Raw genomic sequence first — 13,969 nt, forward strand, 5'->3', positions numbered from 1 at the left:
GACAGCAAAAGGTGCCTGGGAACATTGTTAGGTTCTGAGGCCAGCTGGTGCAGGACAACCTGCCTCACAGCTGGTGAAGGTTTTCCTTCCCTAAAGCATGTGCCTCCCTGGCAGCACCCTTTTTGAGAATACTCTGCAATGTTGCTTCTCCTCAGCTGTGGCTGGAGGTTATTTGGGACAAAAACTTCCTAGTGATTGTCCTGGGCCCCTCAGGTTAGGAAAGATGTTGACTTGCTGGAATGTGTCCAGAGAAGGGCAACAAAGTTGGTGAAGGGTTTGGAGCACAAGCCCTGTGAGGAGAGGCTGAGGGAGCTGGGAGTTGCTTAGCCTGGAGAAGAGGAGGCTCAGGGGAGACCTTCTTGCTCTCTACAACTACCTGAAGGGAGGTTGTAGCCAGATGGGGGTTGTTCTCTTCTCCCAGGCAACCAGCACCAGAACAAAAGGACACAGTCTCAAGCTGTGCCATGGGAGATTTAGGCTGGATGTTAGGAGGAAGTAGTTTTTCACAGAAATAGTGATTGGCCATTGGAATGCGCTGCTTAGGGAGGTGTTGGAGTCACCATCACTGGAGGTGTTTAAGAAGAGACTGGATGGGGCACTTGGTGCCATAGTTTAGTTGATTAGATGGTGCTGGTTGATGGGTTGGCCTTGATGATCTCAAAGGTCTTTTCCAACCTGGTTAATTCTACCCTATTTCTATTCCTATGCTATTTCTATTCCTATCCTATTCCTATTCCTATGCTATTCCTTTTTCTAGTGGCTGTCCTAACAGTTTAACAGTACAGATGATCATGCACCAGATCCAGGAACCTTTCCTGATGCTGTTTAATTTACTGCTATGGGTATATCCAGTATGGGAATGAGACTGAATGAGAGCAGCATGCAAAATGTGTTGAAGGGGAAGCTTAAACCACAGATTGCAGTAATTTTTTTTTCTTGCATCTGGAATTCATACTTCTTTACTCGTGATGTTAATAAATCTAAGGCGAAGGTTAGAAGATGCTGAATTCTATAGTAACATTGCTTTTGGCCTTATGACTTTCTTAGATTGCCAGATCTTCAAAAGACATGCTTTCCTAAACATGTTTTTCTATTTATAATGTCTGTCAGCTGTACCCGACATATTTGCAAATAGCATTTGGTGTTTTCTACCAGAGTTTTAGTCCTTGAACAAAGAGTTGTCTGTAACTTTGTGGCTAGTTGGCAACTCCGAATACTGCTGCATGGGTACAAGGAAACTTGTGGATATTAACTTTCTTCAGGTAGTCAAATATTTCTTTGAGCCAACTCAGATGAGACCTTTTTGGATGCCAGTGCATCCAACTTGTTCTGTAATTTAATATTCTATTTTTAGTGAATATAATGGATGAAGATATAGGCTGAGGAGCATCTATCTATCTGTCATGTTCAGATATTTTTAGAGCACTGATCTTTGTAATGCTGATCAGCACCAAATGCATTACATAAGATTAGCATCAAAATACACATAATGGAAAGTCAGCTCTGCTGCAGTTGTACTTAAAATATTTTTAGTATTGCCCACAAAACTTGTGTGGCTCAGTGTGTTATCCTACCATTGTGCTCTGTCTCTGTTCTATAGGAATTATTTTTAAAGATTAGTTTTTCTTCTGTCAGACCTTTTCAATCACAGGTCTCCTTCCCGAGGCTTCCGATAAGATTGTCAGTCTCCGATAACATTGCAGAGATTTTAACAAATGCCCACTTACTAGTAAGACAAAGAGAAACAGTTTATCTCTTATCACCCTTCAGTGCAGTTTATATTTGAACTTGTGATTTGCAGGTGCAATATTCCAAATTCCATCTTCAGCTACTGTGGTGTTATTTAATGCTGCTCAGGTAGCTTAATCTTCTGCAGTTACCCATAACGATATTTTCAGTTTTCCACTTGTGTTGAATATTCAGAATTAGTATCTCCCTACTAAATACCTCCGGGCCATTAGCTAACATTTAAAATGGATTGGAATAGATTATTTGGGAGATTGAGTTTAAAGAGGCACACTGTGAGAAAATGGAACATATTCTTCTCACACCACTCCTGAAAATTTCAAATTTTCTGCAAAAAAGGCTGATCCTTTCCTTTGAGTATGATCCAGCTTTCTGCACATCCATCTCATCATCATAATTGTTTGGAATATTGTGGCAGATGAGTCTCCATTGTTTTTATTTTATGATTTCTTTCTTTGTAGGTTTATGATGCATCTCAAGTATGGTAATCAAAAAATACTCAAATGCTTGCAGTTTTGAAAGCTGTGGCTTCACGGATCTCCCAGGATCTCTGGATCTAACTGCCGAGGTTGCAGTTAGATGTGCTCTAATCTCAGTTTATATTTTAGCTGTTTAAAAGCAATCTCTAATTTACTAATGCTTCCCCTTGATTTGTAAACTTTGTTGCAATACAGAGAATGAGGAAAGAAAATGCTGTAATGCCAAATGGAAGAGAAAACAAAAATTGATTCGGCTTAAACTTTGAGTTGAGGAGATAGTGTCATTTATAGAAGACAAAACATCTCTTATGCTTGATGAGGGAAACAAAGATTTAAATTAACTGTTTTCAGTGGGTTATGGAGATGATAAGCGATATGAATACCTTATTTTGTCTAGAATCTAAAAGTCTTAGGGTATCATAGCTGATCCCCAGACTGTATCGAAACATCCTGGCTCAATCAGTAAAACTATTAAGAAAAGCAGCAATGGAAGGAAGAGGGGATTTTGAAGCTGAAATATTGCAATGGTAGAACAGTTGGGTGAGAAGGATTTGTGCTTGCTTATCTCCAAGTATTAACAGAAATAGGATTTTATTTTGAACTTTTCAATCTGTACTAGTGGTTGTCTAGCAAAAGTTGGAGAAAGGCTGGGCTAGACAAGTTCTCCATTGATTGTGCCCCTGTCTGCCCAATGACAAGGAGAAATACCCAGAATGTGTTGCAAGAAGGGAGGCTGTAGCCAGCTGGCAGTTGTTCTCTTCTCCTAGGCAACCAGCACCACAACAAGAGGACACAGTCTCAAGCAGTGCCAGGGGAGGCTTAGGCTGGATGTTAGGAAGAAGTTTTTCACAGAAAGAGTGATTGGCCATTGGAATGTGCTGCCCAGGGAGGTGATGGAGTCACCATTACTGGAGGTGTTTAGCAAGAGACTGGATGGGGCGCTTGGTGCCATGGTTTAGTTGATTAGATAGTGTTGGATGATAGGTTGGACTTGATGATCTCAAAGGTCTCTTCCAACCTGGTTAATTCTATTCTAGCATTAAAAAATAGCTTCATGATTCTTGATTCTCATGTTGTTTCTTGGTTGTTAGATCGTGACTCACATGGAGGGTTTTGTTTGTTTGTTTGGTTGGTTGGTTTTTAGATAATCTCCAGAATAAATCATCCAGGCATAAGACTGATTTTGAGAGTACTGTACTTCATTTTATCTTGCTGGCAAAGTGGTTAAAAGTCTGCTTTAGAGCTAGCATGTAATTTTTCTAACAGGTAGAAAAAAGGGCAAAATTACACAATCTGTATCTTGAGCACTCTGTAACGAAATGGCGTATTTGATACCAAACCAAGTTCTGTGATGCAGAAATGGATTTGGTTTAAATGTATATGGATGTGACAGAAACTTTGTAACTTTGCAAATTTGGAACAACTCTAATGAGAGTTGGACAATGTAAAGCTCATTTCATAGAATCATAATTATAACCTTCTGCACAGTAAAGGTATTCTAATCTCCAATCATCACCTGGACTTGATACAAAAAAACCCAGTTGTCAATTCAGTAATTTCATTATAATTTTTATGTGTAGGTGAATATCACCTTATTGTGTTGGATCCATCTCATGTGTCTTGGGGATGGATGTCCATTCTTCACCTCTGGAGGTGCATTCTCAGTAGCTGGTTAAGTTTATATGTAGAAATGTATTGTATGACAAATGATTAGTCACTTGGACATTAATTTGCTGAGCATGAAAAATTCATGAAGCTGTTACAGTCAGACGTATCAGGATCATCACATTGTCCTTGAAATCTTCCTCAGGCATGGGCTGGCTGGATAAATCTGAGTCTGAAAAAATGTGAACTACAAGGGCCATAATTTTTGGAAGTTTAGAAGTTATTCTCAGTGCCTCAGGTTTAGGATTCTCTGAGATTCCTTAAAGAAATTTGTTTTAGGTTTTCTGATAGCAAGGTTGTTTTAAAGCATCTCATTATTTAAGGGTATTACTCATTTTTGATTATTTGTACACTGCTTTTCTTCTCAGATGATTCAGATACTTGGAGATAAATCCTGTGCTTTCTATTACAGAAAGATAATTTTCTGTTTTCTTTCCATTTCTTCTGCTTTTGAAAATATTAAGGAAGAAGAGAGAAACAAAACAACCCACCCCCCCAAAAAAACCCAAACCAAAACAGAAAGGTTCTGTGGTTGCTGTTCCTTTAACTTGAATAGTCTGAGCATGATGTTCTGTCTTTTTTATGGGCAAGAACATAACAATTCCTTCAAATTTTTCTTCCATAAATAAGGAATGCTTTTTCAATATGACTTTGAATATCTTCATCAGAGACCTCCTTTTCTATTTTCCTAGAATATAAAATCTTCGTTCTTCTGAGGAAGCTACAAGAATGTCCTGAAGGTGCAATATAAATGTTTTTATGTACCTTTTAAGTTATTACCTGAACTTGCAGCTTATTCCTTTCTTCATATCTTGAAATATTTCTTCTGCTATGAAAAATTAGAAGTCATTCCAAGAACAGAAATTCTTATTTGTTATTTATTCTTAAATTTCAGTGTTGGATGGGGCTTGTTTGTTTGTTTTTAAATCAGAACGTTAACTTTGACTTCAGTCCTCACCAGTCAAGGAAGGACCTTATTTGCCCCAACACATTCATTCAAATCCTGCACTTCAAACCCGTAAATTGGTGTCTCTTTGCAAATTGTACTCCAAGAGGCCACTACGTTAGCTGGCATAGCATAGATTTTTCTGTATTTCTCTGCTGAGCTGTTAAAATTTTTAGCAAAATTAGCAAACTGATTCTGGTAAACTTGTACAATCTCTTTCCATCCAAGAAACACAAAAGATTTCCTTCTGCTATATGGAAAACATTGAACCTAATAGTAAATAATCCAAATTATTTGTAGCTTATGGGAGAGATCCCAGGGCCAAGACCTATTGACTCAGAAACTCTGTAAATTCATTTTGTGATTTATAATAAGTTGCCAGGATCAGGCAGGAAGCCAAGTACCAGATGGATTGATTGTTTTCTGCCAGAGGTACCGCCACATCAGCTGCTTCTATTAAGAGTGTATTTATTCCTGCAAATGTCAGCTTGACAATTGGGAGTTCAATTTGTGCCATCAAAACACATTATCTTGTGATACTTGAGTTGGATCAAATGCTTTGTTTAGAGACACTACTTTCGTCTTATTTTTGTTTAAGATCTCTCTACTCCTAAATTACAATGCTGTTTCCTGCTGTTTAGAGAGTGGGTTTGCTGAGGCTGTTTCAGAGAAGAGAAATATAAATGGAGCTTCCCAAAGGCTGTCAACAAGGATGCACGCAAGATTTAGTTACTTAGTGTGAAACTGAGCTTTGTCACAAAGTGTTTAATCAGTGAAGGGAATGGTAGCAAACCAGCTCACTTCTGAGCTGAGAAGTCAGTCATTTTGAAACATGACACAAATTATAGGGAAAAAAAAGACACATGCAGTTAGCATTTTTTTATAACCCGAGGGGTGATTTGATTCACATCCTAATCTAAATTCTGCTTTCATTGCTTCCTGGTGAAAACAGGAATTTAAACCCAAAGCAATTTCATAGCACATGTTTCAACATACAAGTTCAAATCCATGTTGTCAAATTACATGTCTGTTCTTGGGTATTAAGCACAGAAATGTGTAAAATGCAAAGCACTTGATCTAGTTATTTCCAGCACATATTTCCAAAACATGTCTATGCAAAGGGGGTACATCTAATGTGACTTCAGACAGTATAGCTGCCTGTGTCTATCTAATGCTTTAGATTCCCTTTACAGTTAGCAGAGGGAAATAAGTACGTGCAGGGTGCATTGACTCTCTAGAGGAGGGTCTCTAAAATAGGCTAGATGAATTACGCAACAGAAGTGCTTATTTCTCTACTTTGTGCTTTCCTGCACATGGTCAGGTGCAGGAAATTAATGAAATTTTCTTCGTTAGGCTACTTATTGACCCACTATGAAGCACCTGTAGGTGAAGCACTGTAACTGTTGGTATGATGAAGGATACAAACTAAAAGATGATATTTTCCAGAAAGACTTCTGAATTTGGTGAGAGCACAAGGCCAGTCATGGCTTACTATGTCAGGCTGCATCCAGTCAGATGGCCTTCAGTCTTCTTATTCCTCTTCATGAGACATTTTTTGTATCAGCTTCTACAAGGGTCCTTTTTGATTCAATAAACCACCTGATTTCAAGAAAAACCTTCTAAGCAGTTTCCTCCATCTGGTCAGCTATTGGATTGAACCCACAGATTTCGTCCTCCTACCTTGGAGAATGTCCTTGTGTACATGTCAGAAAGGCAGTGCCTTCAGTGTTTCTTTATCATTTTAGTTTAACAGCAGCCCTTTGAGTTTTCTTGAAAGGCTGCTTGGGGTAGAAGCTCATATCCACATTTTTGAGGGTATCAGAAGACATAGCCATTGTCCTAGTGCTGATAAAAAAGTTTTTGCTAGTATTACATTACTGGGAGACTTCTCTACCTCACTCCACTCTTCCTCATGAGCATGTCATGTTGCTGGTATGCTGGTAGCTGATACTGGGAAAGGGAGCTTGTACTGACATTGTCATCCACTGCACTATTGCCACTTGCTGGGTAATGAGGTACCTGCACTTTGCTACTACCCATGAAATTGGTGTAAATAGCAGACAGGCATTGAAGCAAAAGCAGATTAGTATACCCAACTAAAGTGAAGAGTGGAAGGGAGTCAGTTGCATTGCTTAAAGACAAATACAGAAAAGTGCAACAGTTCAGTCCGAGTTGTTACTGCTTATTCAAGTCTGGCTTCAGTATGGTTTCTTTTTCTCTGTTTTCAGCTAGCAGGCCAGACTAGCTCTCAGGGTGAGTGATGGTTCCCTGGAGAAGGCATCTGGTCCTACAGCTACACATAATTGTTTCTTTCCTGAAATAAATTCTTTGGTATGAAGTCACCCCTTCTGTCCTCCCTATTTCTGCTTAGCATAAATTTACTCTCCTGGCCTTCTGTGTTTCTGGATTAATATAACTGATTAAAAAGGTATCAGATTTTGTCTCTACTGCCCCCATCAAAAAGAAGGCTGTTGGGCTGTGTCTGTCATCTGAGTGGATGTGGCTAAATGTCAAAATTATTTGACAACCTATTTATGTATTGCAATCCTCAGTGGACAAGTAACAGAGAAAGACTTATATTACCACTGGCCTTAAATGTGTATGCTGTGTCCAGCACAGAACTTCAAAACACTGCTGTTTGAATGATGAATGTGAATTATTAATAAAACCTGGTGTGATGGAAAATAAATTGAGGGATGATTTATGTCTAAAGTAAATGGGCCATAACCATGGTTTGTTGGAAACAAGGAGACACAACAATGGCATTTTTGTACCTGGGTACATGATTGTACAATGAATGTTAGAGGTGTCAAGAAGTCAGCCTGAGGCATTGAAATACTGGAATAATAGACTACCTGAAATCCAGAAACATGCCAGTGACAAACTGTATGTACATGAACCATGTCACAGTCTGTACAGAGTCTTCCTGCCTCAAAGTAAGGTCATAGAAATCATTGTAGTGACAGCAAGAGGTAGCAACAATGACCATAGACTACTGTTGCAGGTGGTAGGGCACACCTACCCATGTTAAGCACCAGATGTGCTTGTGATGAAAAGGCATGCCCATCAGTGTAGCTGCTAGCTATTTCTGTTATGGTAGGGCATGCCTACCCATGTAGATGCCAGATGTTCCCATGGCACACTTTCAGGAGAAGCAGTCCTAGGGAGCCCTGGGACGCCCAATTCTTACTATTAGTTACAAGAGTTGAGTTTTCCAATCATCTTTGTTTTAGACCAGTGGTTTTATTTTAAGGTACACAAGGGATCAACACTTCTAGCTGTTGAAGTTCAAATTTATTGATTTAAGGGAATTTATTATAGTAAACAATTTTAGAAAGATTGGGTGATTGTAAGGAATTTTTAGACCTGGTCTATGAAGTTTTTGTGTGCTGTGGCCCTTGTGTACTAAGGGGTTTTGCCAGTAAAATAGGCACAGCCTAATGATTTTGTCACATCTGAAAAAAAGGAATTGTGAAACCTTTACAGTAAACTCCAAAGAATGGAAATTTATACAACCAGGATGTAAAATGTTACTGTCTTAGCAATGTCTTTAGTAGTTGCAAATGTGCAAAATTCCAACTGAATAGTCTGTACAGTGCTTAAAAAAAGGTGCAAAAAACAGGTTGTTGGGCTCTGGGACGGTGGTCAGTTGTGTGGGCAGGGTGTATCTCTGAATAGTTCTTTTATTATCAATCTGTGAAGCTGTAAGCCTGAGAAGCAGAATTCCTAAAACCAGTCAAGTTAGTCAAATAGAACTAGCAGGAAAGAAACTCACGTGGCTATTCTCATCAAAAAGGCAGGAAGATGCTGAGATGATACTTTGTCAACTAGTCTGAGGATGCATTCTGATGTCAAATAATTGAAGACACATTGGAAAAAGATTTTTCCCTCTGCAAAGGCCTCAGAAACTTATTTATCCTGAAATAGTCCCTAAATTTGAAGAAAGGGAAATTAACTGGTATTGCCACTGTAATGCTATTGTGTGCTGCAAGAACTTCTCTAAAACGTGCATTATTAGCAACGCTGGCAAATACTAAGTAGCTTTGGTTGCATGATGTCTGTGTTTATGCCAAGTGGAAGCTATGGGAAGTACAGGAATAGTCTTTCACTAGTAAAGATTCACTGCTTCCCATAACCTAAAAATGTACACATTATGTTTGTTCCTTTTGCTTTCAAACAATTGTTGCTGCATATTCAATTCTAGTTTAGGAGCTTTCTGTAGGACCTGCAATTGTGTTTAAAGACACACTTCATATAAGTCTCTTGATGACTTGTTCAATGAGTTGAATTTATTTTTACTGTGAGACTTTTGGAACTAGGCATCTTTGGGAGTTTCCGGGAGTTTAATTTTTGTATGCTGAAATATAGATAACTATTCAGATAATTATATCTCAGTAAAACCATCTAGCTATTCTTGCTGCAATTTTTAGATGGAATTCTAGTATTCTCATAGCCTTTTGTTGAGTCTTTGCATTTTTGCAGCTTTCAATGCACAATAACATTTTCCTTAGTTTCCCAATTAGAATTTATTTTACTTTAAATTAGAAACATATGCTGTGGTATCCTTATGGGTCTGCTCTGTAATTAACTGCTATTTATGTATCATGTGGAACTTTGATTTCTGTGGTAATGATAAAAAGTGCATGCTTTGTGGAACTTTAAAAAAAAAAATCTGAAAAATTCATGCATGGAGCTCTTTCTAAAGGCATACCAGCAATTTTGGTCCTTGCAGTTCTAATTTCCTGTTCACTTAGAAGCCACTAATAACGTACAAAGCTGTAAGCCGTCTATTTGAGAAACAGAGTTGTAAACGAGAGGCTTGAATGGTTAACAGAGGTAAGGGTTGAAGGTATATGGAAAGGCATACCAGTTCAGTTCTGTTGCTGCTAGTTTGTACTGCATCCTTGGGTGGGTGACTGTGCCTGACTCTGAGATTACAAAGTTGAAGCATGTTGGAAATAGGTATCTCCAAGAGATCTGGTTCTGAGTGCTATGTTGGGGAGCTGAAACAGCAGTTTCTTATAGCTCCTGTTGTATTACCTGGCGGTGGAAATCATGTGAATCAAGATGAGTTAAATGGAAGAACATTGTTACTGAAATGTTAACTTTATTTTTCTGGTGATGCACTGTTTAAAGAGCTAGTACTGTTTTAACAATTTCTGCAATCATTACAGCTGTCTACTCAAGGAGATGCCAGCCAGGTGATTGGCCCCCTCACAGAGGGACAGAGGAGGAATGTGGCTGTAGTTAATTCGCTGTACAGACTGCACCAGTCAGTCCAGAAGGTAGGCTTCCTTTGGTATTTCTCTTCTCGCCATGTTAACTTCTTTGCATATTCTCCCATTAGCTGATGAGAACTCTGACAAATACAGCCTGGTTTTGGGTTAAGAGCTGTACCTTACTATGCAGTTCTACAACTTCCTTGAGACTTGGTTAGCCCTTGTAAGCACTGCTATGTGACCGATCATCAGTATTAGCAAAAGAGTGAAAGATGCGATTATATAGAGTAATTACATCTCACAGCTATTGTTCTGGGACAAACAAAACAAAACCTTGTCAAGTAATATTTGCCTTTGTACCTGTCAGCTTAATAGTCCTTGTCTGCACCTCTCCTAGTCTAAACTTACTTTTCTCAGGTGACCCTCACTGCTTTCCCACAATTGTGGTCAAACACAAAAGGGGAAGAAAAGGATGAAATCAAGAAAAGCATCACATCACAGATATCTCCATGCATTGTTGCTGTGACCAAAGTTGGGCCAAGAAATGTTTTCAGGACTAAACACAGTTATGAATAACTCCAGTTTACTAGTGATGTCAATGTTTACACAGCCTCTGTAAATTAAAACAAACTGTTATAGTCATAGTTAATTATGTTTAAAACCTAGCCTGAAAAAAAAGACCACGAGTACTCCTGACTCTGGATATGTTTAAAGAATGTTAAAAAAAGCTATAAAGCCTATAAAATTTGCTTGGATTTTGCAAACAGATGGTAGATCAACTTCTAAGTCTGCTTTCTCTGGTGTATTTAGTAATGAACCTCCTGTGCCTTAGTGTTGGAGGGAGATCTGACATGATTCAGTCTTAGAGTTCAGTACTTATCTGGCTTAAAAATACTATTGTATAGCTTGTTCATAACTGCAAGGAAATTGGTAGAATATTCCTTCAGATGATTCCTTGACTTTCAATTCTAGTATTGTTGTAGCTGCACATAAGTATTTAACAGTCATAATGCTGAGAAAGAGCAGCCATTCTTTCAAATGAGCTGCTTGTATAGTTCTTCATGAATTCTTTACTTTGCAGTGGGAGAACACCTCACTTCTTTTTATTCTGATTCTGTTAAGCCTTCAGCAAAATTTCAGCTGAACTCAATTTCTTTGATTTCTTTGCAAAGGCAGAAGCAGATTCTATAGGAAATTTGAGAGCACAGGACTGATACTTGAAAATTCTGTCTGTATAAAAGACATTTGATACTTATCTATACCTATATAAACCACTCATTACAAAGGATAACTCAGTATGTTTTAAAGTGAAATTAAATATTATAGATTCTAATAATTTGAAGGTTGGCTGTTAACAATTGCTTTAAAATTTTCAGGTTGTTACCAATCAGAGCTCATTTCCAGTAGCTGCTGAGCAAACCGTCACAACGGCCTTAAAGGTAATTGAATGTCTTGTGTGCTACAGGGATAGGGCTGTGCTTTTGCTACATTTAAAATGGGCATTTATCTTCCCAGGTACTATTTTGTGTTAATATATGTTAGTCAAAAATACACAGATACTTGGAAATTCTGTTCTGCCTGCAGCTACATTTATGTTGCATGTGCAAATCAGTGCTCGAGTAATGTTTATGTTCAGGAATATTCTCATAATGGTCAGAACCCAGGCATCACCTAACTGAAAATAAACATCTTTCTCTGCAGCATTCACACAGCAATAACTGGATTCTCTATCATCCTTCCTTACCCTCTCAACACACGTAAAATTGTGATTTTTATACTACCTGGTGTTTTTCTGCGGAGCCATGTGGTTGGCTGTGCGGCCCTCTGTAGATAACATTTATTCACATCCATCCTGCTGTGCACTCATCATGTGCAGAGGAATGAAGGGCAGCTTGAGTGTCTGGGGAACGAGCATCTGAACGAACTGTGCGCACCATAACACGTACATGTACAAACCAGGAATGCCAGATAGTTGTAGTAAACAGCCTTATTTCTGTACTCTACTGGTAAAATCAATTAAGCAGAAATACTGTCTTAGGCTTTTGTCTTCTATTTAGCAGTTTCTGATGAAAGATAACAGAAAGCACAGCTGTCAAGGTATTTTTGAGGTGTCAAAAATGCAAATGCTTCTAGGTTCTGTTTCCTTCTGCCTTTTTGTTATTCTATTTCAGGCAGTCCATGATCTAATGGGCAGTGCTGTTCAACTGTTGCTGAGCTCTGTAGGGGATTCAATAGAAGCTATCATCATCACTATGCACCAGGAAGACTTTTCTGGGTAACTAGAAATATTTTTTAAATTTTCCTTTGCTTTAGTAAGAAGTCCTGCATATGTATAGTAGATGGGAATTGCCACAATGTCCTTGGAGCAAGAGCCAATTTTTGTTGAGGGGAAGGCGATGCTTGATGAACATAGAAAGCAGAATTACAGCTATCTATTGAAACAAAATTTCAGGTAGCATCTGTCTTCTCCCCTTTTTTTTTTCACACACCCCCCCCCCCCAGCATATCTGTTGAGTAAAATTCAATTTCAGTAGAAAAATAAAGCCAAGAAGAGGCCATTTTTGTGCATAAAAAAAATCCTTTTTGCTTTCAAAACTTTTGTCTTATGGACTCACAGACAATCTACAGAGCTGTCAATGTTCTTGTTTCTCAAAGTAAAGTCTATAGCCTCTGATTCAAAATCAGAGAAATTTTCCTAAAGTATCATTAAATATTAAATAGTTCAAAATATTTTTTATTGAAAGCTCAGGTTTAGTGTATTATGCTGTTTTCCTATAGCATTTTAATTAACATGCCCAGTAGTCTTTATGTGCAAAGATCTTGGGTCCTATGTATAATAAGAGACTTCCCTCCTGAGCATTACTTTGGTTGTAATTGCTTATATTGTCATCAGGTGTCCTGTTTTCGGTCATGGGAATTCACTGAAAATGTATATTTTCAGAGGTGTTTTAATTTTTCCTTTGAATTTTATTCTTTGCCACCACTAGCACTAGGTGGACAAACTGATTCCAGCCAAAGTCCAACTTCTGTTTGATAGCCTGTGTGCTCAGGTTCCTGAGTTAGGAAGAGCTCTTTTGCTTGACTGTGATTCACAGAATGAGAAAGGTGATTGATTTGTGTGTCCTGTAGCTTCTGCACTGCTTCTGTGATAATTGGATTAACTTTACAATCCTGGGATTGGAGGAATCTAGGAAACTAATTATATGCAGAAAACAGCTAGTAATCCTGTGACCTACATTTGTATTTTTTGATTTGTTATTAGAGATTCAGATCAACAACTGGGACATTTAAATTTAGGAGCTGAATTTGAGGTTTAAGTGCCAAACAGGTGGAGGCTTTCCAAGCTGGGTAAGAGTGGGATGGTTTCCTTTATGTTGTTGAGATGGAAATAGCTCATAAAGAGATATTTTTTGACTACATTTTCAGAGCACGCTACATGGTCTTTCTTCTGAGTAGAAATGAGACTCTACAATTCATGCCATGACTTTGAAGGACAGAAAAAAATGTTTAAAGAATCCAGTAGTTTTTTTTGTTGTGTTTTAAAGATGAATTTAACTGTCCCCCTTTCTTTTTTCTTTCCTTGTTTTTCAGGTCATTATCCAGCTCAGGAAAACCAGATGTCCCTTGTTCTCTGTACATGAAAGAACTTCAGGGTTTTATATTAAGAGTTATGAATGACTACTTCAGACATTTTGAATGTTTTGACTTTGTCTTTGATAACACTGAAGCCATGTCCCAAAGAGCAATTGAACTTTTCATTCGCAACGCTAGTCTAATAAGGCCCCTTGGTGAAGGTGGGAAGATGCGGCTTGCGGCTGATTTTGCACAGGTACTCTTAATTCTGATCTCTGCATTTTACCCTCACTTCATTGTGTTCTCTGAGAAGTATCAAAGGTTTTTATTAAGAGTTGTAG

At 38.2% G+C, this 13,969-nt stretch overlaps 1 protein-coding gene across 1 annotated transcript in view; it reads left to right on the forward strand.

Annotated features, from left to right (window-relative positions):
* COG5 (component of oligomeric golgi complex 5) overlaps positions 1 to 13,969 on the forward strand; it is a 174,527-nt gene that overhangs the window by 139,972 nt on the left and 20,586 nt on the right. The window contains exons 15-18 of the mRNA XM_054178513.1: positions 10,011 to 10,121; positions 11,432 to 11,494; positions 12,227 to 12,330; positions 13,647 to 13,884. Of these exons, the coding sequence (XP_054034488.1) occupies positions 10,011 to 10,121; positions 11,432 to 11,494; positions 12,227 to 12,330; positions 13,647 to 13,884 (516 nt within the window). The remainder of the gene's footprint in view (positions 1 to 10,010; positions 10,122 to 11,431; positions 11,495 to 12,226; positions 12,331 to 13,646; positions 13,885 to 13,969) is intronic.

The sequence above is a fragment of the Dryobates pubescens genome, chromosome Z, assembly GCF_014839835.1.
Source record: "Dryobates pubescens isolate bDryPub1 chromosome Z, bDryPub1.pri, whole genome shotgun sequence".
Classification (NCBI taxonomy): domain Eukaryota; kingdom Metazoa; phylum Chordata; class Aves; order Piciformes; family Picidae; genus Dryobates; species Dryobates pubescens.